The sequence below is a fragment of the Pteropus vampyrus genome, unplaced genomic scaffold (assembly GCF_000151845.1).
Source record: "Pteropus vampyrus isolate Shadow unplaced genomic scaffold, Pvam_2.0 Scaffold20, whole genome shotgun sequence".
In the NCBI taxonomy this organism is placed as follows: Eukaryota; Metazoa; Chordata; class Mammalia; order Chiroptera; family Pteropodidae; genus Pteropus; species Pteropus vampyrus.
The window spans coordinates 1,799,354-1,823,483 of record NW_011888801.1 but is presented as its reverse complement, the minus strand read 5'-3'; the positions used below and the strand labels follow the sequence as shown (position 1 = coordinate 1,823,483).

Below are 24,130 nucleotides of genomic sequence, written 5' to 3'. Positions count from 1 at the left end.
CAAAATTCGACTTAATCAAAATTTAAAACTTCTCCCAAAAGACACTGTTAAGAAAACAGAAAGACATGGCTAGATAGGGAGAAATATTTGCTACATATGTAACTGTGTGTGTGTGTGTGTGTGTGTGTGTGTGTAAAATCTGACAATTTGTATCCAGAATATAAAAAGAACTACAAATCAGTAAAAAGAACTACAGCAATAATAAAAAACCCAATCGAAATATAGGTAAAAGACTTGAACATACAGTCAAAAGAAAAGATAAGCAAATGGCTTATAATCACATTATTAGCCACCAAGGAATTGCAAACTAAAACCACAATAAAATGTAACTACACACCCACCAAAATGGGTAAAATCAAAAATGCCAAACACTGTCAAGAATGTGGAATAAATGGAACTCTTATAACATCACTGGTGGGAATTCAAATGTGTTTAGTTTTCCATTTTGGAAAAGTTTGATGATTTCGATCCTAGGACACAGCAATTCCAAACCATAGGTATTTATTTACCCAACTCCACATGAAGGCTTATACAAATATGTTCATAGCAGCTTTATTTATAGTAACCAAAAAACTAGAAACAACCCAAAGTCCATCAACAGGAGAACTGTTGCTATTTCCATATAATGGAATATTACTCAACAATGACTATGAACAAACTACTGATACACACATCAAAATGGATGAATCTCAAAATTATTATTAAACAAAAGGAAACAGATAAAAGTAATCAGACACAATAGTGTTCACTGTATGATTCCATTTACATGAAGTTCTAGAATAGGCAAAACTAATAGCTACCAAGAGAAGTCAGAAAATACTTGTATGGGCGGAGCAGGGAATGAAGAGGCAAGAAATAACTTTCTGGGGAGATGAACAGGTTTTGTATGTTGACCTGGGTTATATCTACACAATTTTTTTTTATTATTTTTTTAAAACTCAGTGAACTTAGGATCCATGATTTTACTGTATGTAAATTATATTGTTGGCACTTTTTTAATTTAACAGTCTAGGAAAATATTTGTGTCTATGTAAGGCCAATTCCTCCATTTGTTTTCTAGAGTCTATGCCTTCTTGAATACTCAAAGAAAAAAATCTTTTCCCTCCGTCCAGCATCATGTTTTTTCTCTATCGGATCATTCTTTTCAGCACACAAATATGTTGAAATATCAGCTCTTCTCCCCCCAAAAACCTCAACACATACATTCCAACTACTATTTCCCTACTCCCCATTACAGTAAAACACTTCTAAAACACTGTCTATGCTCTGTTAAAAGCAAGTTCCCCTAAACTAGATAAAATTATTCATTTTAATTTTAATTTAATTTTCAGGAGCACATATGTGACATAATAATGACTAACATTTATATAGCAATTTGCAGCTTATAAAACATTTTTATATATATTATCGTCTTTAACTCTTCACAATAACTGTATAGCGTAGGTATTGCTATTATCTCTGCTTAATAGAAACAAGAGGTTCAGAAAGGTTTTATAACTTGCCAAAGGTCAAACAACGAATAAGTGATTCCTAACTTCAAAGCATGTGCTTTCTTATTCAATACACTACATTTAGATACTCAGAACTCTCTTAATAAAAATGTCTGACCAATGAAAAAATAGCATTTCAACAACCAAAATCTACTACCAAAAAAAATTATTATAGTGTATAACTATGTGACCAGATGATTTATTATCTAAACAGGACACTTTTGAGAGTAAAGGAGGAGCTATTAATAATTATGCCAGGATAACAGGCATGATCCAGGACTGACCTGGGTAAACTGGGACATATGGTCATCCTATTTATAAGCTAGCTTTGCTATTTGAAAATAAGAATCCAAACTTATGGTTTATTACAGTATTATTTTTAATCATTTAAAACAAGGAGGTATAAAGAGGTAAAGAGACATGATTGTTAACCAATGTTACAGGAAAGGGTTAACATTCAGTCTAGACAATCATTTTGGTTCCCATTTTATCTTCGACAGTTCTGCTTAATGTAGCAATACTGTGGCTGGCAAGATTTGGAGTTAGAAAACTTGAATGCTTTTCAAACAAAGATGACCTATTTATAAATATGAGTATTAACAGCTGACAACATGGCACAGTTCTGTAAGAGAAGGATTCCTGTTTTAGTACTTCAAAATATTTCACAAATGAAACAATTTCATTTTATCTTAAAAGTTCATTTGCCTAAGAAGTTCGATAGCATAAAAAAGTTTGTGTAGTAATTGAAATTTACAAATTCTTGCAAAAGACATAAGTCCTGAAATTACTTTGAAAGTTCTGTTTAAAGGCTCTAAAGAAATCAACTCAATAAAGTAAGGCAGTTTCAATCTTAGCCAGATTCTGGTTTCCATATGAATGTTCTCCATCTGAGTGGCTTGGCAGATCTTGTTGGATGCACCTCAAAAAGTCTTGTGTTAGGAAAAAATACCCCAAGACCCCACCCACAGCCCACATAAATTTTCCAGTGTTGGCCAACTCATAGAAGTGGTTCCAGAATCATCATGTAGGGCACAGTCATATCCAGTCCTAGAATAGCCTTTGACCAAATCTGAACTGTCTGAGCAAGTCAAAGGATAAGGCCCCTCAGCTCTATAGCAAACACTCTGTCTCCCTACCTCATTTTCACAGTCTTCCACGGAACAAACTCAAGCTGTAAGCAAAACTCAAAACCAGACGTTAGGAAAACAAGACAACATTCATAGGGATATTTTGAAAAACTGTTGCTGAGTGAAAAGTGCATAAAATAGGAGTCAAAAGATCTATCTTAAGTCTACCACCGCCTAAGACATTTCATTTCACTTTGGGCCTCAAGGTCCAATATAAAGAAAAGGTAAAATGCTAAGATTCTCTTCTAGTCCTCTCATTCTACATTTTCCTGTCTCCTGTATTTAACTCAAGCACCAACTTTCCTGCTGGACCAATTAAAAATGATAAAAGCATCAATTTATCATATATGTTCTATCATTTCCCAAATGAAGACCTAACATAGCAAAAGATAAAAGTTGTTATTCAAGGGTAATATGGTTTTAGAGGCTGTAAATTAGACTCTTCATCAGTAAAGATGAAGAATACAAATAATAAAAATTCAAAGAGAGAGTATCTCCAGTCAAATTCAAAGATCTTAAGTTTAAAAAAAAAAAAACCTCTTTCGATTTAAATTATTATTTAGTAATTCCTAATAGTTGAGTGCTACACTGGAAAGGGCATTGAACCAGGTATCTACAGGTCAAGGTTCTAGTTCAAGATATGCAACTATCTGTGTGAACTTGAACAAATTACAATATCTTGGCTTCAGTTTCTTCAACTGTAAAATGAGGGATCTGAATAGGTAAGTTTGCTTCCTGTATAAAAATTTAAGGTTTAAACATTTCTTTTCAGATGACACCATTCTCTAAGGGGCTCAATTTGCTTTTAACAAAAAGAGAATACTGCATTTATAAAATGTCTTAAAATTTAAAAGTACTTTCATATCTACTCCAAAATACTGTGGTATATATACTAGTATCACCATCACTGAGTATTTCATTAAACAAATGTCCAGAGAAGTAGAGAAAAGGAAGATCAGGAAAAGACCCTCAACTAGAATACAGATATGTTGACCACTGGTCCTCACTGGTTTCCAATCCTATATTCTGTCACAGTCATTGCAAAGAGTCACATAATACTATATATAGCAATAACTGTTTTAAGTTTGGGGTGAAAAACAGCATTAGACATGAAGTCAGATTTTGTTAACTTGTGACCTAGATCACTCTCCTCATCAGTAAAAGAGGGTCAGTTAATACTTATCTTTTGGACTTTTCAACTGAGCACAAAATAAGAACATGCCTAACATAATTGTGAAAACTAAAGTATGACATAATTGCATTAAATGCAGTCCTCACTGGAAACTGGCTGGTGATTAGCAACTCATTCAAAACTGTTACCACACATATAGTTGCTTCAGCTTCAGTAGTCTCCCTGCCTACTCCTAAACTTAAATTATCAAGTTCCTTGGAGAACTAGAGGAAAACAAAAAAGTTACTACAGTTGTCTCTCACAATACTTCAGAATTTTTATCCATAGAAGCACCTTTTTCAGGAGACTTAAGTAGTATCTTGTTTCTATAAAGGCATAACACAGAGAAATAGATCATGAACATTTAGATTCAATTGCTAACCCTGCCACTAACCGATTTTGCAGTAGGCACTCCACTTTTCTTGGTCTGTTTCCTTAGGTGTAAAATATGGGAGCTGGTTTGGCTAACATTTAAAAATCTTTTTTTCAATTCATGTCACTATAGTGACATGACTATGTAAAATGCAGGCTAACATCTGAAGAAAGAAGCAAGAAGCATAAATATAACTTTATTAGTAGTTATCTATCCTGCCATAATCAGTCAAATGAGGCTGATGGCAACCTTTAAATCAGTCTTTTGAACAAAACAATCATTCAAATCCTTTTCATTCAAATCACTTAAAGATGCATCCTACTCTCACTTGCCAAGCAGACGAACCTTGAGATTTGAGTGTTTCTCCAATGAAGAGGAGATAGGAAGACAATAATCAATTAAAATTGAGGCCACATAAGAACTGATTCTTAACATAAAAAGTAATTGACCTACACACCTAACTAGCAGCAGGTTCCAATGATGGGAATGGAAATGGGAGTGGGAAGAGGGGGAATTAACTTGGTTTAACAGCATACTCCTAACTCATCCTAAAATATTGCTAGCATTAACAGCTAGATTTATATATCCCAATATAATTTACTGTAAAACCTCTCCATGTTTCAGCATCTGAATTTCTCCTTTTGCATAATGAGGTAAGTACTCTTTGTCTATGTTAAGACAGAATTATGCAATTTAAGAATCAGTATCCAAGTTCAGGACAGTCGCATCTTACCTTATCTTACCTGAGAGTTAGGTTCTCAAGTCATCTCTTAAATATTGTATAGTCAAAATAACCACTGAGAACCTGTTAAATCACCAGGACTTAGGCTGCTGGAAGCTTAGACCAAAAAACATTAACTTATTCTCTTCACATTTGTGCTGGAGCCTCCCTTTCTCTGGGACAACGAAAGCCAAGGTCTACTTTAAAAGAGGGAGGTCAGAATACTGTGTAAATGTGGCAATTTCTCTCTTTTTGTAAATAACCATATTAGCATAAGTTAAACATTCAGTCAATGATACACGCGGAAATTGGATAGGCCCATTATCCTGTCGCCATTAACAAAGAAGAACCTTCAAAACTCTGGAATAGCAATTGCAGTTGGTGGGGTGGGGGGTCTCCTGTTTACTGCTTTCATCACATACCTACTATCTGACAAAACTCATTTCACTTGTGACTGGCAGATAAGAAGTAGGTAAACAGATGGTGCCTTCAATAATCAGACTACTAATTCCAGTCACAAGCAAACATTTTAGAAACACACAATTTCATAAGTTGGGGACAATCTACCTGCATCAGAGAAGGGTCAACTTTGCAGGTCTGCTCATGGCCACCAATGAAGTTGTCAGAAGGCATGACATGCAGGCGTGGACACACACGGGGCACGTCACACTTCCTCGGGCCCTAGGTCACCCCTGGGGGAAAAGTAGCTACATTTTTTATGAGAAATTCATTGCACACACAAGCAAGCTTCAAACCCTGGAATCTGGGCGAGGGTCACCTCAGCGGTGCGGCTACTTACAAGACTCCGCCATGTGTCACAGACCCAAAAACTTCTGAGGAAAGCAGAAATGACCAAATGAAAAGTGCAGAGATAACCTCCAACATGAGGGGGGACAGGTGACACAGGGAGGCTCCAGACTACCCAAGGGAAGGGGCGACAGTTCTATGGCAATCGGGAGGCTAATGCCCAGAAAGCGAGCAGTTTAGGCTGTCGCCCTCATTACCTGACGGACGTCATGGCTTCACCTTCCTGCCCCACGCAACAGCGCTCGCGTCCGATGCTCTGCGTCTGCACGAGCAGCAGCAGCAGCAGCAGCAGCAGCAGCAGCAGGTACCACAGCAACTGCTCCTCTGCTCAGGCACTCAGCGACCAGAAGCGCGTCCTCACACACCCCGTGCGCGGGCGGTCCCCGCCCTGTCGGCCGCACGCGCTGATTGGGCGCGCCCGCAGGGGGCGGACGCTCCGCTCCCAGCCCGCGGCCGGAGATGAGCCCCGGGCTCCGCGGACCATGAAGAGCCGCGGAAGCGTCCTGTGCCCACTCGCTAACACGCGGGCTAGCGGGCTGGCTAGCGGGCGCAGTGGCCATCTTGAGTCCTGGTAACGTTTCCCCCACTCCCGGCTTCGGGGCATGAGGTCGGCTGCCCGCCTCAAAAATGGCCGCCCCGATGGGCAAGTGGTTTATTAGTCACATGGCCATGGTCCACCTCGGCGAACTCAGGTCGCTTTAGCGGGACATGGGACAAGGACGCTATCAGGGCAACCTTCGGAGATGGGGTTTAACAGCCTGCAAAACCCATCAGCAACCGCCTGGGAAATCTCAGCCCGGGGAAAATAAAACGTGTAGAAACAGCAGCACCACATGTTAAATTCGAACATACAGTCTTTGTCAATTGCTGAATCCGATGGTCTCCGAACATTCTTGGACTTCAGAAACATTTAGAACAGTGAAAGAATATGAAAGTGTCTGTGACTCACTGTAAATTTTGTGATTCAGAAGCTAGAAGAGGCCCGGACCCTGGCATTTTTAGCGAACATTCAAAACCTCTTGGCTAAACAAGCCCACTCAGGCTATCCCGCTTGCCACACCTGTCAGATTACCTCACTTTTCTCAAAAGTGTGCAGCGCTCTGAAGCAAGCATCTAACGCCATAGGGGAAAAAGTTAGAAGTACTCTAACCTACCTCCTAACCTTCTCCTTACAATTTAGTGGGATTAAAGAGTTAATAATAAACTGATTCTGAACCACAAATAAAAGACAGGTAAGTTCATTCCAACTGCGGGAAGGAAAGGAAGAGGGGTCAGTAAACGCTTTATTACCTAAGTAGCTTTTCTTTTTTCCCTTTTTATTCTCCGATAATATTTATATTAACGTACTCTAACCTTCAGTGGCATTGCTTTACTGACCATATAAGATGATCAATTCCATAGGTCTGAAATCACATTAGAAGCACAACCCAACATCAGGTGACAGCGAAATGTGGCTAATGTGATCAAAAGAACTAAATTTTTAATTTTATTTAATTTTAATTAGTTTACATTTTAAAACCAAAGCAATGTAAAAAATTTTTTCCATTAAACACAATTTGGTTTTCATTGGACTACATTTCACCTTTTAATTGTTGAAAAAAAATTTTTTTTTAATTCAAACTGAGGCAATGTAAATATACCAGATTTTTCAAGACAGTACAAAAAAACATAAATTGTCTCATTAACAATTTTTGTATTGATTACATATTGGCATAAAATTTTGCTACATTGGGTTAATAAAATATATTAATTTAAGCATTTTAATTTTCTAATATGGCTACTAGAAAAATTTAAGTTATGTGTCTTGCATTATATTTCTACCGGATATTTCTGTTCTACTGTTAGCCTCGCTTCTTTTTTTACTTTCCACTGTAACCAAATAATTATATCCACAAAACGAAATCCGTAGGGACACCAGTTTATACAGATCTATGGTTCCTTGCTAACCATCTAAAATATCAAATATTCCAAAAGATTTCAAGTTTCCTTCAAAAATGCTTTTTTTTTAAAGCATATTCTCTTTAATTTAGGAAATGGCTTTCCAAAATGAAACTATGGACTATAAATCTGACAGTGTTCGGTCCATGAGGAATAGCTGTTAAAAAACAGCTTACACTTAGCTGATTGAGACTGATCAAACGTCAACAAGCAGAATTAGTCATTTGTTCCTCTGGATTTAAACAGGATCTGAATCAAAGAAGTAGAAGAATAGCAATTTGAAGTGGTGGAGACACTGACTAATTCAACAGTTTCCCTCCTCTTATGAAGAATGCTGATAACGCACAGAACTAAAAGTCAAACCAGGAATAATCCTTAGAAAAGATTTCAAAACCTCAATGTGACTTTTAATATGGGATGTAGTATGGTGCTTCTTAAACTTTAATATGCATACACATCACTTGAGGGATGTTGTTAAAATAAGGGTTTGACTCAGTAGGTCTCTATGGCCAAGAATTTGTACTTCTTTTTGTACTCAGATCTCACAAATTGCTTCTGGTCTGTGGGTCATGCTAAGTAGCAACTTGTAAAGGAAAGTAGCAAAAGTTGTAAAGGTAGCAAGATGCATGGTTTTGGAACCCTCTCTCTCCCCCATTAACTTACTACTGGCTGTAATATCTTAGGCTGGTTCTTAAGTTATCTGTCCCTCAGTTTACCCATTACATGCTTTCAGGGCATTGTGAAGATTAAAATTTTTTTATTTTTTTATTCTTAAAATTAAAATTTAATTCTAGTAAAGTGTCTAACAGAGTCCTTGGCACATGGTGTGATTATTACTTTCTTATTATCACACTAGTAAAAATTACATCTCTGGGAACCATGATACAAAAGCTAACATGAACTTGGCCTTGTGAAAAATAAATGCACTTTGCTCATGTCTAACATACTAGAAACTCCCACTTTTAATTTTTAACAAGAAAGGTTTTTTAAAACTAATTTTAGTACCAAAACAGCTAGACTTGAACCTTTATTTTTATAATATATATACTAAATTCTGCGTCAGTAAGGAAAGATAAGGGCCTGCAATATTCAAATATTTAATCAAAGCCATATCACATTCAAAGATTTAAAAAACAAATTATTTTTGATAAGTGACACTTTGCATCTAACTTAAAACTTTAAGTACTTTTTACATAATCAGTCAACACAACTTGCAAAAAGTTTATTATTTTAAAATGTATTTCAGTACTAGTTCATTTCAGCAGGTATAGACAAAAATGTTATTTCAGCAAACAGGGCTCATGTGTGATTGTTCTTTCAAAGTTAATCATATAGAGACAAAAATAAAGACATTTTTTCAAGTTAAGGCAGAAGTTCTTTTTATTCACAGAACCTTTGTTTCCTGGGCCAGTCACACTCTTTTTCTTTACACATACACACACACACACAAACACTGGCTGGCTACTAAGTAACTGCTATTTAAACTCTACTGATCAATTTTTAAGCAATTTATTTCAACCCTACTCTTTTCACTTTAGGGAAAAGCAGCAATTGAAATTTTTAAACTTGATTAACCTTACAATTGAAATAGTTGAATCAAGATAAGTGAGTAAGAATAATTTGATTTTGGGAAGATAGGTAAGGAAATATTCTATCTACTTTATTTAATCATGCCGTTAGTCTGCCACTATAAAAACAAAGATAGCTAAACCCAAAATGCTAAGTGCCTCTGGAGAGCATAACAAATATGTGGACCTACCCTACTAATCTTTTCAAGTCCCAGAATAATAGCAGTCTTTTTCAAATACAACCAGTTGTTGTTAGGGGCGCAATAAAACAAGCACTTTCATGCATTGTTAGCAGGAGTTGAAATTAGTACATTTCTGGAAAGCTTTACAACAGTATGTGTCAACAATTTCATTGTTTAGGCAACTATTATAAATAAAACAGAACAATGTGAACAAAGATTCTGTATACTCACTTCAGCATTAGTAACAGCAAAAATTTATTATATCATAAATAACCAAAAATAGGGCAATGATTAAATTACATAAGAATGTTATAGAGCAATTACAAAATGTTTCTATAGACTTTTTAAGAATATACAAAAATGCTCATGATATAATGTTAAATGAAAAATTCAAAACAAACAAAAGGAATAGAGTATGATCTTGACTTTGTTTTAAAAAATTGTATATATATGCACCATAATTGCACAGAAAAAATGATTGGTAAGAAACACACCAAAATGTTACTATTGGTTTCTCTAGCAAGTGAAATTATATGTAATTTTTACTTATTTATAGTGATCTAGCTTATAAAAATTTCTACTATATATCATTTTTAGCATAAAATACTTATAATTACTATTAAAAATTAATTCTTTCTGAAATGCTTTAAAAATATAAAAATTATTCTTGCTTTTTATTAAAACATTTTTTTAAATCACAACCATCAAAACTATCCTTATTTTTAGAGGAATTGGGCTTACTTTATAAATGTCTCATCTTTTCATGTGTAAAGTTCTTTAAGACAGAAATAATAAAAATGTCTTTATGATTTTCTTGGTTAATTTTAAATCTTGACAAAAGTTAAAAGCATCAATACCACTTTTAGAGCTTTACATAGCCTTTAAGAGGCCAGCTGTCACAACACTGAATGTAGAATGTCTTCCCAGCATGTTACTTAAAAATACATCTCCTTATTTCATATGAATTAAAATACTGATCAAAATAATATTTTAAAACAATCTATTTCATATTCCAAAAAGAGAACTTTCTTAAGACTTGACTCCCTAAAATAAGTAGTGTGTCATACTATCAATTTCAAGAACCTGGGAATAAGATGGAAATTCTAATACCGAAACTACCAAATAACATTATGGTCTTTGTCCATCAGTTTCCTTATCTGAAATACAGGGAGTTTGTTATAGGTGACATCCCAGGTCTTTTTTGGTTCTTCCTGAACATTAAAAAAAAAAAAAAAAAAACCACTCCTTGTGTCCCAATATAAACTGGGTTGTTTAATAGAGTTGATCAGTTTTAATGCAATAAAACATATGTAATTTGAATTAGCTTCCATTATGGACAAGGTTATCCACAGAAACATTGCTAAATCTATTAATCCCTTTCCTCAAAAAATATTATAAGAGGCCTACTGTTTTTATTTCCTTTATTATCTGTGGAATCTTATGGCACATTTTACTTTAACATTACATATTCAAATGGAATATAATCTTTAAATGGAACCTGACAATTTATTACCCATCAGGAGAATTTGAAGAATATAACATTTGATTGACTGAACTTTATTTAGTAAGAAAAACTCCCTCCCAGGAACACCTACACAGTGCTTCTTTATTTTCAGCGGACTACAAATTTCTGAAACTCAAAGAAAAACTCCAATCTAAAAGTACAGAATAACAGTGCTTCCTAATTATTTATGCTGCCAAGAACATATTTTTAAATTATACAATTGAACATCACTATCATTTCATAAAAGTACATTTTATCATAAAAATGTATGAAGGGCATCACAGAATAAAGAACAGACCTTCCCAAAGTATCACTGGTACTGGTAATCTTATGAAGTATATTTCCTATGTAAGATTTTTCTTATTTTTACTTCACCACAGACCTGGTTTATAGTACTTCACAAACAAGCTTTCAGGAATCATTCAGTCATTAACTCAACAAATATTTAATGAGCATCTACTCTACTACTCAGGACACTACAGATTCAGCAAAAATCAAGAACATATACAGCCTTTATGGAACTTACATTCTACTGAGGTGATATAAATGAATAATCAAATAAACAAATAACATCAAATGATCATAAGTACTATGCAGAGAATTAAAAAGAGCAGATCAAAGTAGAAAAAGTCTCCTTTAGATTGAGTAGTTTGGGAAGGCCTCCAGTAGGAGAGAACTCAATGACACGAAGAGCCAGGTGGGGGAAGGGCATTTCTGACAGACAGCACTAAAATGGCAACTGGAAGGCCAATGTGAAAAAAGGCGAAGGAGAGAAGAAAGATTTGTAGTCAGAGCAAGAAGCAGATCATCTTAGCTTTTATGAGCCTAAGAAATTTTGATTTTGTTATAAGCATGATAGGAAGCCATTGTAATTAAATTTTAAACAGAAGAATGACATAATCTAATTTTGTTTTAAAAGATAACCCTGGTTATAGTGTAGAGAACAGACTACAGGAGCATGAAAGAAGAAACACCAAATTAGAAGCCTTTTGTAGTAATACAAATGACAAATAATACTGGTTTGAACCATGAAGACAGTAGTGGACATAGAAATAGATGGACATTTTGGAGGTAGAATGACAAGACATGCTAATGGACTAGATATGGGGGACTAATGAAAGAATGGAATCAAGAATAACTCCTAGATTTTGAACTAAATTGTGTAAAGGGTGCTGCTAATATTTACTGAGATAAATGGAGAAGGCAAGAGTTCTAGAAGACATGAAGGATGGAGATAGACACGTGAAACAAATTTTTCTTTGAAGTCTTTCTTATTCTTGCCTACTGTTTTCTATTAATAGACTAAAAATAAATATCCAGAATGTATATGCAATTTCATTTGAACAACACCCTAAGAGGGGAACTATTCTACCTCAGCAGTCAGCTGCTAGCAGGTAAGTATGTAAGTAGAGTAGGTAAAATTAACTGAGTGCTTAATATGTGCTAGGCCCCAATGCTATGTATCTTTCAAGTACTTTCCCATTGGAATTTACAACAACCCTATCAGGAGATATTTTATTACTGCCATATTACAGATGAAGAATTAGAAGCTCCAAGAGGCTAAATAACTTGCCCGAAACCACATATTACAGAACAAAAATCCAAAGTCTGATAGTCTGACTCCAGAAATGAGACTAATTACTACTCTACACATTGTCGCTAGAGTAAGTCCAAGATAGTCTGATGTTGAGTCTGAGATTTTCATAAATTTGAAATTTCAGAACACCACACTATTTCACCCATAAGATATAGTCACCCGTGACAGCTTTCTGATTAGCTGGAGCTCCATATGAAATACTTTCAGAAACTGCTTCTTTTATTTTCATATATGCTCATTCACTGATTAAATCTGAGCAGCCAATCAATCTACTATTTTCGTCTTTAATTTAGCCAAAACTCTAATTGTCACCAAGAATCACTTAGATCTCTTCATTTTTTTTAAATTTCAACAACTTCATTTCTGTCAAAAATTACAAGAATCATGATTTTTGACAAATAAAAAACATTTTTTACCACTGTGTAAGAATTTAGGGGCATACGATGAACAAGTAGCAAGTAGCTAACTCTACTATCGAGTTAAGTAAATCTTCCATTCTAGCATTCAGCTTGTGTGAATCAACATTAGGCTTCAGTAAAATTATAAATTATTTCGTATCGAAATCTTTCAAGACTCAAGTAGAAATCACAAGTATTCACAAAAAGTTCTGCTGTGAGGGAAAAAGAACAATTACTTAAGTAGTCCTTGGGTATATCCTTTTTCTAACTCCTAGTGCCTATCGTTTTCTATATAGTAATAAAAATAAAAATGTTCTCAAATTGTATAGTTTTATCTGAAAAATATCCTAATAATCATTTCTACTTGGTTGTTTTATGAATTTATGTTTTAGAACTGGTTTCTAAAAAGTTTTATTTAATGCTTTTGGTTTTGTTTATTATGTATATAATATATATACTATATTAATATTATATATATTACAGCACTCCTTGGAGTGCTGTCAGTATAGATTACTTCACCCTATAGTTCCCTGATGGGATCATGTAGTCTCTAGTAAAAAGGGAAGGATCATTAGCTTTTGGGGTTTGTTGAAATGAAGATTTCCTAATGATTCATTACATATTTGAGAGAATCATGCATGAAGACATTAAAAATGAATTTTTGATTGCCTCAATGGTTGCAGAAAACACTCACCAAGAAGTGCAATGTGAAGGGACTACCAAATCAGGGTTCATACTGTGTACATGTTATATGTCTATATGTATGTTTATGTAATATTATTCCAAAAATCGTCATTTTGGTATAACGAAGCATCTATAACTTAACATCACTTCGCTAGAATTTGGGATATTTATCCTCACAATACCTATTTATAAGTTTAAAATACACTTAAGTTCTCTCATTCCCATTTTACTTTTTGGTATGTTTTAATATTTATTTTAAAATGCTGGCATTTAAATGCCCAGAATTTCATTCTAACTAAACCTTTATCATTTGTTCATTCTCCTTTAAATGCTTTGAAAGAAATCTTGGCTATCTTCATGTCTTCCTAGGTGAAGGAGCATTGTGTTTTACCTGAAACACACAACATTTGTCTGCAGACATAGGCAAAGCAGAATTACTCAGCAGCACAATTTTTCAATTACAGTTGACATTCAATATTATTTTATATTAGTTTCAAGTGTGCAGCATAGTCAAAACCTTCAGTTTTGGAAAAAAACAATGTATGTATTTAAATTAAACTCTGAACTTTTAAACCAAAAATAGACATATTTTTCCAATGTGGGGGATTATTAAAAGTAATCATCTTTCAAAGGACAATAATAGAATTAAAAGCTTCAATATATAATTCAGTCATGTTTTTCACATTATTTTACCATCATTCCAAAATAATTCAGGCATTTTAAAAATTACAATTTCTTGGAGACAAGAATCATGTCCTGTTTGAATCTAGGCTAGCCTATGACTCCTTTGACCAGTAAGATATAATGGAAGTGATGCTATGCCAGATTTCAGCCTAGCGTTTAAGAGGTTGGCCAACTCCTGCCTTGGTCTCTTGGATCCTTGAGCTGCAATGTAGGAAGTCAAAGTACCCAAAACCATATGGAGAGGCCCTCAAACTACAGGGAGAGGGAGAGAAGGCCAGCTGAGCCAAGCTTTCTAGCCATCCTCTCCAAAGCACCAAGCAAGTAAGTAAAGATCAGACCTATTATCAGCTAAATATCTCCAAGTGATCCTAGTCAATACTACATGGAACAGAAGAATCAATTGCCAAGCCATGTCTGACTTTCTGACCCACAAAATCATGAACTCTAATAAAATGATATTTTAAACCACTAAATTTTGGAATAGAGAACCAAAATCACTATGAAAAATACATTTTGCATTGCAACCTAGTACTCTATACACATATATAACTGAAACAATATTTCACAAAGAAATACCCTCACCATATTCAATACACTGATATTTTCTATTTTCTTTTTATAAAATACCAGTTGGGCTTCACCCAAATTGATTCATGATGTAGTCTGAAAAGTATTTTAGTCTATACTATTCACTTCACAGGTACACACACATATCTAGAGAGAAATTTAAAAGGACCTAGGTGTCTTGATTGCTAGTCCAAAGCTCTGTTCCTTGTACCATGCTAAAAGCCCATAGGTATTACAGTTCATAACAAGTTTCTCACAAACTCACATACATACATGAGAGCTAAGTGAAAAGCTGAAAAGTTGAGATGTCTGATTGGAGGTTATGCAATAGCTAAGAAGAATTGAGCCTTTTCCTTTTTACTCCTTCCTTTTATCTCTCCCTTCCTATTCACAAATCTATATTTCCCTCCCCTTACTTCCTTTTTCCTGTGGTTATCAAGCATTATGAAATCGAGATTTTAAATACAAGTTTCCCCGCTATCCAACAGGAGAGTGTTCCTATGAAACTTTTTTCATAAGCTGAAATGGCATAAAGAGAGGAAGCAATTACCTTAGGACACAACCTGCTAATGGATATACAAAATAAATACAGATAAAGCACAAAAGCTCACAGACACAGTTCAAAGCTATGAAGGCATGATGCCGAGATGCTGAGTATAGTTTCCAGAAAAAGCTTGGCAGTACCACTCTCACTGCTCGGAGTGTGTGCTGCCTCTAGAACACCTCACTGCAAAACAAACTCTGAATGCTATCTTTGCTTTTTGCCTTTTTTTCATAAAAGTGAAAAGCCTCTTTGGATTTCCTTCAGTTAGCTAAAAACAAGTACTAACGTAAGTCTTTCATAAAAGCGACGTGCTGTAAAGCAAACTTTCAAAAAGCAAGGGATACCTCCATCAATTGAATTTAATGAAATGTTGTAGTCCTACTCTTAAAAGTAGGCTAACTGAATATTTCATCATTTCTTTAAAAAGGCTGCTGTTTTTTATTATTTGTATGAAGTCCAAGGCTAATTGGACTATAGGTCATTTTTAATTAAAAAAAAAAGTTATTTCTGCCATCATAGATCTGGTAGAACATTTTTGTAGGATTTTAAATTATAAATAGTATTAAAAGATTTATAGCTACTTAGATTATCGGTTAATTGTTTCATGTGTAATATACGAATACTTTTTGAGCAAAAGTCCTGCTTAATTTTTTTAATCATAAGAATCACTGTTGATTCTTGTTGCTGTTGTTTATACAATACCTCAACGTTGCAGCTAATTACTAAAAAACTTAAAATAAGACAGGTTTGAATCCTATTTCTTTCACTGTGTAAAAAATAAGATTAATGGACACATTAAACTCTATGAATAGTTATGGTTATCTCATTATAATAACACTAAAGTCATAAGATTCAAATTATTAATATCAGGGGAAAGCACAAAATCTCCAAAGTAAATTAAAATTGATTAGAAATTGTCCTCTTAACTGAAATGTGTTAACTCTTAAACATAAGCAAAATTGGTTTGCCCAAGGCTTTTAATTAGAAAATTAGAAAACACAAACTGATCAAAGTTCAGGTTCAATGAGTTAATCCATTTGCAAAGCATACCATTAAGTATACACCACGAGGAAATATTTATTCTTGGGAGGGGAAACTACATAAGTGTGAATAAGAGAACTTGAAAGACAAAAATCTAAACAAGGTTACTAAACACATTGCCACAGATTTTCTTTAAATAGTATGCTTATCTAGCACATACAGAATTCACTCTGACAAGTTCTTAATTTGTGTCTTCATAGTGTAATATAAACAGCAAGAAATGTGAGTCAGAGGTCCTGGGTGTGAAATGAGTGCTCACTACTTAGGGACTAAACCTCTCTGGTTCTATTTCCTCACCTTCTTGTGAGGTTCAATAAGAAAAGGTAAGTGAAAATATTTGACATATTCTTTAAAAAAGTTATCTTTAAAAAAAAAAAACTTTGAAGAAAACTGGTATTTCATTTCTTGATCCAGAACATAGTACAATGGTAAGTTATATGACTTGGGATCAAATCTCACTTCAGATACTTAATAGCTTTAAGTAACTAGCTGTGTTACTTGACTCATACCACTTAACCTCTCTGGGCTTCAATCCTCTCAGATGTACAATGTAAATATTCGACTCTGATTTTAAGTACCTCATCAGGTACTAACAATCTAGAGTCTGAAACATGCTCAGAGTTTTCAATAATCACATGAAATTGTGAAATTGTGACCTACCATTTAAAAGCCACATCTGGCTGATAGTGAAATTTGCTGCTGTTTTCATACCCTAACTCCATGATGTGCAGGAAACTTCAACTCTGGGAGGTCCCACCCTACCTGGGAATTTGCACTCTTAGCCATCTTCTCCTATCTCTGCTCCTACCCTGACTCCCACCAGCATTCACAGTCTAGAAATACAAAAGTAGCATCTCAAAGGGAAAGGCTAGGAGAGAATACTTTAACATGTTTTATGAATACAAAGAAGCAACATCCTGGCCAACAAGAAATCGTTTAAAGAGTTCTGAATCTGATTATCTAGAGGATACTAACAAGTCTTCTCAGGAATGTAGTTTATTCAAGCTTCACACAGAACTGAGGTCAAAGGGTGTGTGTGTGTGTGTGTGGGTGTGTGTGTGTGTGTGTGTGTGTGTGTGTGTGTGTGTTTCCATTAGTGGAAAAATGTACTCCTCTTCCCTTATTTGTGCTGAATCTAGAGGAGGAATGCTACACAAATAGAAGAAGAAGAGTGCTAAAGAAACTCAAGGCTAGGCAAAGATAACTTAAGATCCCTCCCAATTCTAAGGACCTATGAGTATAAGTCTAGAAATTTATACGTTTATCTACAAAGCATCCTTACAATATTCAAACTATGAATAGATAAGAATTTACAGCCGATACGTGAAACCATTTTGCACCAATGAGTGGTACAAACATAATTTTAAAACGTCTTTAAAGAGCTAAGAATTCATTCATTTAATAAAATTTAGAGCCTGTTATGTTGCAATAAAGTAATTATGAGGCACCAAGAGTTACTCAACTAGTTTCCTGGCTTCACGTAGCAGTAGATGAGATAAAACATGTACACACTATGTGTAGCAACAATGCAAAGTATAAAGTACAAACAGCCAGGAAAGTTTTATAAAGACAACTTTGGAATGAGGTTTTGAGTATGGCAACTGTGTGTTTCATAAACATTTTCTATACATGCTATAAGGGACTTTTCTCTTGCTGAGGGATGTAAGTTGGTGCCCCTCGATTTATATTCACATCTCTTAATTTCTCTTTATTTCTTTGTGCTACATTTGGGTGAATTACTTGCAATATGCTAATTTTCCCTTCAAATATGTTTTGCCTAGAGTTTAACCAACATATTTTTTGTTTTAATTTCAATAATTCCATTTTTTCTTTTACAAAGCCGCTTACTTCATATCTACTGATTTTTGATTCATAACATGTTTTTTAATGGCTATTATTACTTTTATCTTTTTTAAGATCTTTAAAATTTTTAAAGTGATTTTGAAATTGCTCTAATAATTCCATTAGATTTTGAATGAATAGATCCTCTGGTGCTTGTGTTTATTTTGTAAGTAATGTTCTCCCTCATGTGTTTGCAGGCTCAGACTTCTCTTCCTTTTTCCAGTGGTTTTGAGGTTGGCCACACCCTTTCCAGAGCCCATTATTTCCAAGCTCAGTGCTTTTGTACTAGGCGACAGTGGAGAAATTATGGTTCCCAACTCTGAGCAGTTCAGCCACTTCTGTTTCACCGCTTCAGGTTCAGAGCTTTATAAAGCAACAGCTCAGAACAGAAGATTTCAGCCTTCTTTTTATCCAACACCAGCCCGGCTCCCAGTTTCATGCAGTGTATCTAACTCCAATTCCCCTGCACAGAGTTATTTCCACCAGCTCCTGAACTCAGAGTCTAGTTGTATATTTTCTTTCTATTTAGTCCCTGGAGATATTTATCTTATTCTTGAATATACCTACATCTTTCCTTATTTTTTAAATTTGTAATTGCTGCATTTGGAGCAGAGGGGGAGCCAGAATCATAATAATAACAGCTAACATTTGTTGAAGACTTACTATGTGCCAATTTTATATTTGTTTTTCTCATTAAATCCTCTCGACAATCTATTGAGATAGGTCCTATTATTATACATCCATTTCCTAAGTGAGAAAACAGAGGCATGGGGCCAATAAGCAATCTTCCTAAGATCACCAATTAATAAAAACCAAGAGTCAAACCACATGTCTGATTCCAGACACCATGCTCTTAACCACTGCTCTGCTGGCTTCCATCCTGACCAGAATGCTGTTTATAATTTTAATTCTTTTTCTTTTTCTACTTAACTGTGAAATTTTACAAGATTTTAATAGATGAAAAGAAAGTAGAGCCATATTCTAGGTAGAAAATAGCATATCAGCCTCATGTTTTATTTAGTCTAGGGCTATACCTAAAATCAGAAACATAGTTTTCAATGCCTCTCTTTTACCCAGAGCCCATCCCACTTTCCCTGGGCTCCAAGCATGCTTGCCCTTAGATACCCAGGACCAGCCTTGCAGGCTTTCCTTTGGCTCTCCACCATCCTTGCTCTGCCTTAGTATACAATGCCCAGGAAAGGATCTTATGAAGGTGTTCATACAAAGTACCTCAGGAGACTTTTGTTTTCCATTTTCTTTCATAGACAAAGACCTTACTCTTAAAGGATTAAATTTGTGAATATAAGTGAACAGCACATGCAATATCATCCAAAAAGAGCCCAACTCAATTTTAGGCTGTATTATAGAAAATATAAGTTCTAGAAGAGTGAAGGTTATCAGTCCCACTCTATTCTGTACTGATAATTCATTTAACAAATATTAATTGAACAGCTCCTAAGGACCAGGCAACACTGCAAACACACTAACGACACATGATCACCCTTTCTCTTTTTCAATCTGCAACAGATCACTCTGGAAACAGTATACTCAGTTTATGCAAATAATCTTCCAGAAAATTTTCTGAAAGAGAAAAAATGTGTTTTAGAAAGGGTTACTGAAGCTACTGCTTAGCCACCTAATATACTTATTGACTTTTCTTCCTCATTTTACTATGCAATTTTAAAACACAGGATCTTTAATGAGGAGACGGACTGAGAGAATAAAAGGAGTCCATGAAAGTGAAATGATTAGAAAGCAATACGTGGAGGAAAAACTCAATATTCACTGATTGGAAAATCGTCATTTCTTTCCTTTTAATAGTATTCAAAGTCACGACCCAGAAAAATCTGTAATTGCTAATTCAGAGAGAATCACGATGTGGGCTCTTAGGACTGAACCCTTCCTAACCAACTTCAGAGCTTACAAATATTTGCTATGATCAATAAGTAGAGCTAAGCCTGAAGAAGATTAGGTAGAACTGAGACTGGAGGTAGAGAGACTAGTTGGGAGGCAATACAAAGTCTAAGAAAGATAAAATCTAAACTTGAGTTGTGGTAGCAGGAAATGAAAAGGAAAGGCATTTATGAGATACTACTGAGGAAGAAAAGACCAACTTTGATAACATTATATAGATGGAAAATGCATCAAGTATCTAGGTTCCAAACTTTAGAGAAAGAGAAGTTAGTGGTGCCATTAACGGATGCAGAAGCATGGAAGAAGTGTGGATTTAGGGCAACAGATGGATTTAGTTTGATATATATGACTTTGAAGTGTCAGCAAGACACTCAAAATGAAATAAATATTCAGCAGATAGCAAAATTAGGGTCTGAGAACTAAAAGATATAAAGAGAAAAATTGCACATGTGAAAGCATCCAGTAGAAAGCCTGGATGGACCCCATTCACCCTCTGCTTCAGCCAGACTAAACCATCTGTAGTTCTCCAAGAGGCAGCTCTCTCCCATCTCCACCTCTAAACAAACTTTCCTATAAAGCCAGACACCCTACTTCACACCTGGTTAACTCCTTGTCGTCTTTCAGAATGCTCAGGTATCATTTTCCCACACCTCACTCATTTCCACCAAGAGGGACAGTACCTAGGTCTTACCTCTCTATACACGAGTAGCTAATTTTTAGCACCATGCTAAAAATAGCAGGCACTTGAAAGACTGAAAGAACAGACTTGGCATGTGCTCAACACAAGCTTTGGAAGGAACTGTATCCTCTTAGAGGTGACTGCTAAAGAAATGAACTTGGACGAGATTTCCAAAGGAGAGAAAAGAAAACTAAGAGGTCCTAAATATAGGTAATCATCATGGAACATCTTCATCTAGTGAGAAGTTCTCGAAAATTCTTCTCAACTTCTTTTAGCCCTAAATACCTCAGTTGTAACACAGGGATCATTATTCCTACCTCATAGGTTGTTGTGAAGATTACGAGAGCATATATAAAGCATCTAATATAAAGTCCAGCATTCAATTAATGTTCCCATCTGTTCTCGAACCCAATGTGAAAACATGTTAGAACTGCCGTTTCTTTGCAACTTTAGTAACTGCTATACTCTGAAAAGCAATCCAGCTTAGAAAAATAATGACCATTTGAGAAAGGGAGGCTAGACTTGTCATTCTCCCTAGAGCAGAGTTTTTTCAATCTCAACATTACTGTTAATCTTGACTGGATAATTCTTTTGTTGCAGGGGGCCTCCTGAGCATTACAGGGCGTTTTAATAGTATCCACTCACTAGATGACTGTAGCAGTTCCCACTAAAAAACGATTCCAGAAACTAACAAAATTGCCTCTGGATGAGAACTGCTACTCCAGAGCTAACTGAAATTCTCACAAAAGCCTAAATCTTTTCTCTGACATCTACAAATATCTCATAAATTTATTTGTTCCCCACTGACTCACACATTAATTTATGCTTAGACTTTATAAGTCATTCTTCTTAAAAGTTAACCAAAGCTAGTAGCTAGCCTCTGAACTGTTAAGCAAGTCATTATAGATAACGCATGCAGTCTAACCACTCAGTGCATTATCACACTGTGACCTTTAAAGCCAAACTAATATAATGAAGGTAGGAACAGCCAATCCCAAAACATCTTCACACAAAATTAAGAGATTTGATTTGTCCCAGTACTCAAGTGTTTAATCTTTTAATTTCAAGTCTACAGGTGGCACTAAGTAATGTATAAAATGAGTTTTAGTTGCCTAAAGTCTTTTACAAGTTTTAAATGGCCACTAATGACATATAAAATACATTATGTATCTAAAAATTATTTTGTATCATATGCCCACATATTTGCAACAACATTGTTATAATCAACGACCACACACACACGGAAAAAAAAAAACAGAAGCAAAACTAGTAGAGAAAAACTGAATTAACAAGTCACTAGGATTTTTGGATAAATACCTTTAAGTTAATAAGTGTAGCATGGTAATTAAGCATACAGAGATAGAATCAGACTACCTGGATTAAAATCCCAACCCTATCACTTACTAGACAGGTAACCTTGATAAATTACTTAATGTCTCTATGCCTGTTTCCTCTTTGGTAGTGTTGCTGTGAGACTGAATGAGTTAAAAAAAAAAAAAAAGGTAAAATACTGAAACAGTGTCTAGAACATATATACTTAAGTAGTAGACATTATTTATCACTAGTTTTAAGGATGCATAGGCAGAGACGTATACCTTGGGTGGTTGCACAAAAGTAGGCACAGTAGAGCCAAACAACAATGAACTTGCACCCAGGTGCTCTGGGTTCATATTTCAGTTCCCTAACTGTTTCATTTGGGCTTCAATTTCCTTATCTATATAATAGGAAAGCATTTTGAAAATGAATTAGCATAAGGAAATCTAAGGGCGGTATGTTTAGTAGGATAGTAGGGAAAAGTTGCATCTGTCTTCCACTTTGGTCGAGGAAACTTTGTGAAGGAGGTGCCTTTTAAGTAAATACTCTTAGAATGAGCTGAATAGGAAAAGCACATACCTTGAACCCAGATAGGTCTGATTCAAAAGTTCCTCCTTTACTCTATAGTTTGAAAACTTAAAATAAAAATGAACATCCTGAGTTGTTAAAAAAAAAAAAAAAAGTTTATTTTCTTCGTATGAGGTAGGTACACTAACCCTCTGAGGGTAGTAGAAATATATTAAAGGCACTGGCAGGGATTTAGTCACCATCCATTCAAAACAGCATGAACACATCATCAAGCCTGTAAGTGACCTTTTCTTTCTCAATTATGAATGATTCATTCTTTTGGAGGTAAAGAAGTGTGATGTTGGAAGAAATGAGATTTGTATAATCAGAGTATCCCAACAGTTTTAAGTCAATTTGATATGTCTATTTTTAGAAAAATCACTGCCTTCCAACGAACATTGCAAAATCATCAAGGACTGTGCACACTGCACTTTATACTTATTGGAAGGAATATTTAACAACTTTTTATAAAGTTGCAACATCAATCACATGTGAGGCAAGGTGTTAGGCGTAAAACTGTCCCCATTGCTGCCAAAGAGTGAAAGGGAAAAAGGAAAAATCGGCCTTTCTTATTCATTCAGCCAAACACCGCCCCCGCCAAGCCTCGGAGGCGGGGTCTGGGTCCCTGGCAGTCTTCAAAGGTCCCGGCACACAGTGTAAGAAAAATAAGGTCAAGTCGCCCTTCCGCGACATTTTACGAAAAATTCCCAAGAATTCTGTCTTTGCCCCAGAGTAATCGCTGGACCTCCTCCTCGTTAACCCCCAAGGAAAAGGAGATGACCGCGTGTGACTTTGCTCCGGTTCGGCCGGGTCCTTCGGGGTCTCACCAGCCCAGCCGAGGAGGGCTCCCACGTGGCGCCTACCCACAGCCGGCTCGGCCACCCCCAGCCGACGCTCTGATTGGTCAAGGGCGGCCGGAGCCCCTCCGAAGACGAGGCGACTCAGCCAAACTGGGCGGGCACCCGGCGATAGGTCGCAGCCATGCGGGCAGCTCCCAGAGCAGCGGGTCCTGCACGTTGGCCCCACGCCGGGAGCGAGGGCACCACCCAGCGCCGGGACTATGCAACTACATGTGGTCCCTGGTTAGCAGCAGGCGCCGTAACCCTCCACCCTACGTAGGGTAGCGCTCACCTCAGCGCTCGCGGCGCCTCCACCTTCAGCTTTTTGGGCTTCGGCTCCTCCTCAGTGGCGGCCATCTTCGCGCTCCCACCCCACTTAGGCTCCAGCGTGCGCCCCACCCCTTCAGCTATCTGGCCCCGCCCCATCCCTGTCTCACCACCTCCTTTTTTACAAACCCCGCCCTCCCGACTCCTCCCAGTCCATGCCGCTCCCACCTACAGTCATTGGCTCGACCCATCGGCTCGACCCATTGGCTAATACACACATTCCTGACCCCGCCCACCAGGCTATAGGGGGAC

At 36.0% G+C, this 24,130-nt stretch overlaps 1 protein-coding gene across 3 annotated transcripts in view; it reads right to left on the bottom strand.

Moving 5' to 3' along the window:
- The window catches only part of ADK (adenosine kinase), a 475,283-nt gene extending 451,312 nt beyond the window's left edge, over window positions 1-23,971 (bottom strand). For 2 of the 3 annotated variants that reach the window (XM_023527928.1, XM_023527927.1), the window contains exon 1: window positions 23,844-23,971. In XM_023527928.1, coding sequence (XP_023383696.1) covers window positions 23,844-23,908 — 65 coding nt within the window. In that variant the 5' untranslated portion in view covers window positions 23,909-23,971. Of the gene's footprint in view, window positions 1-5,886; window positions 6,097-23,843 lie in introns of those variants that run through there. The other variant, XM_023527929.1, reaches the window with a different exon arrangement.
- Between the last annotated feature and the right edge of the window lie 159 nt (window positions 23,972-24,130).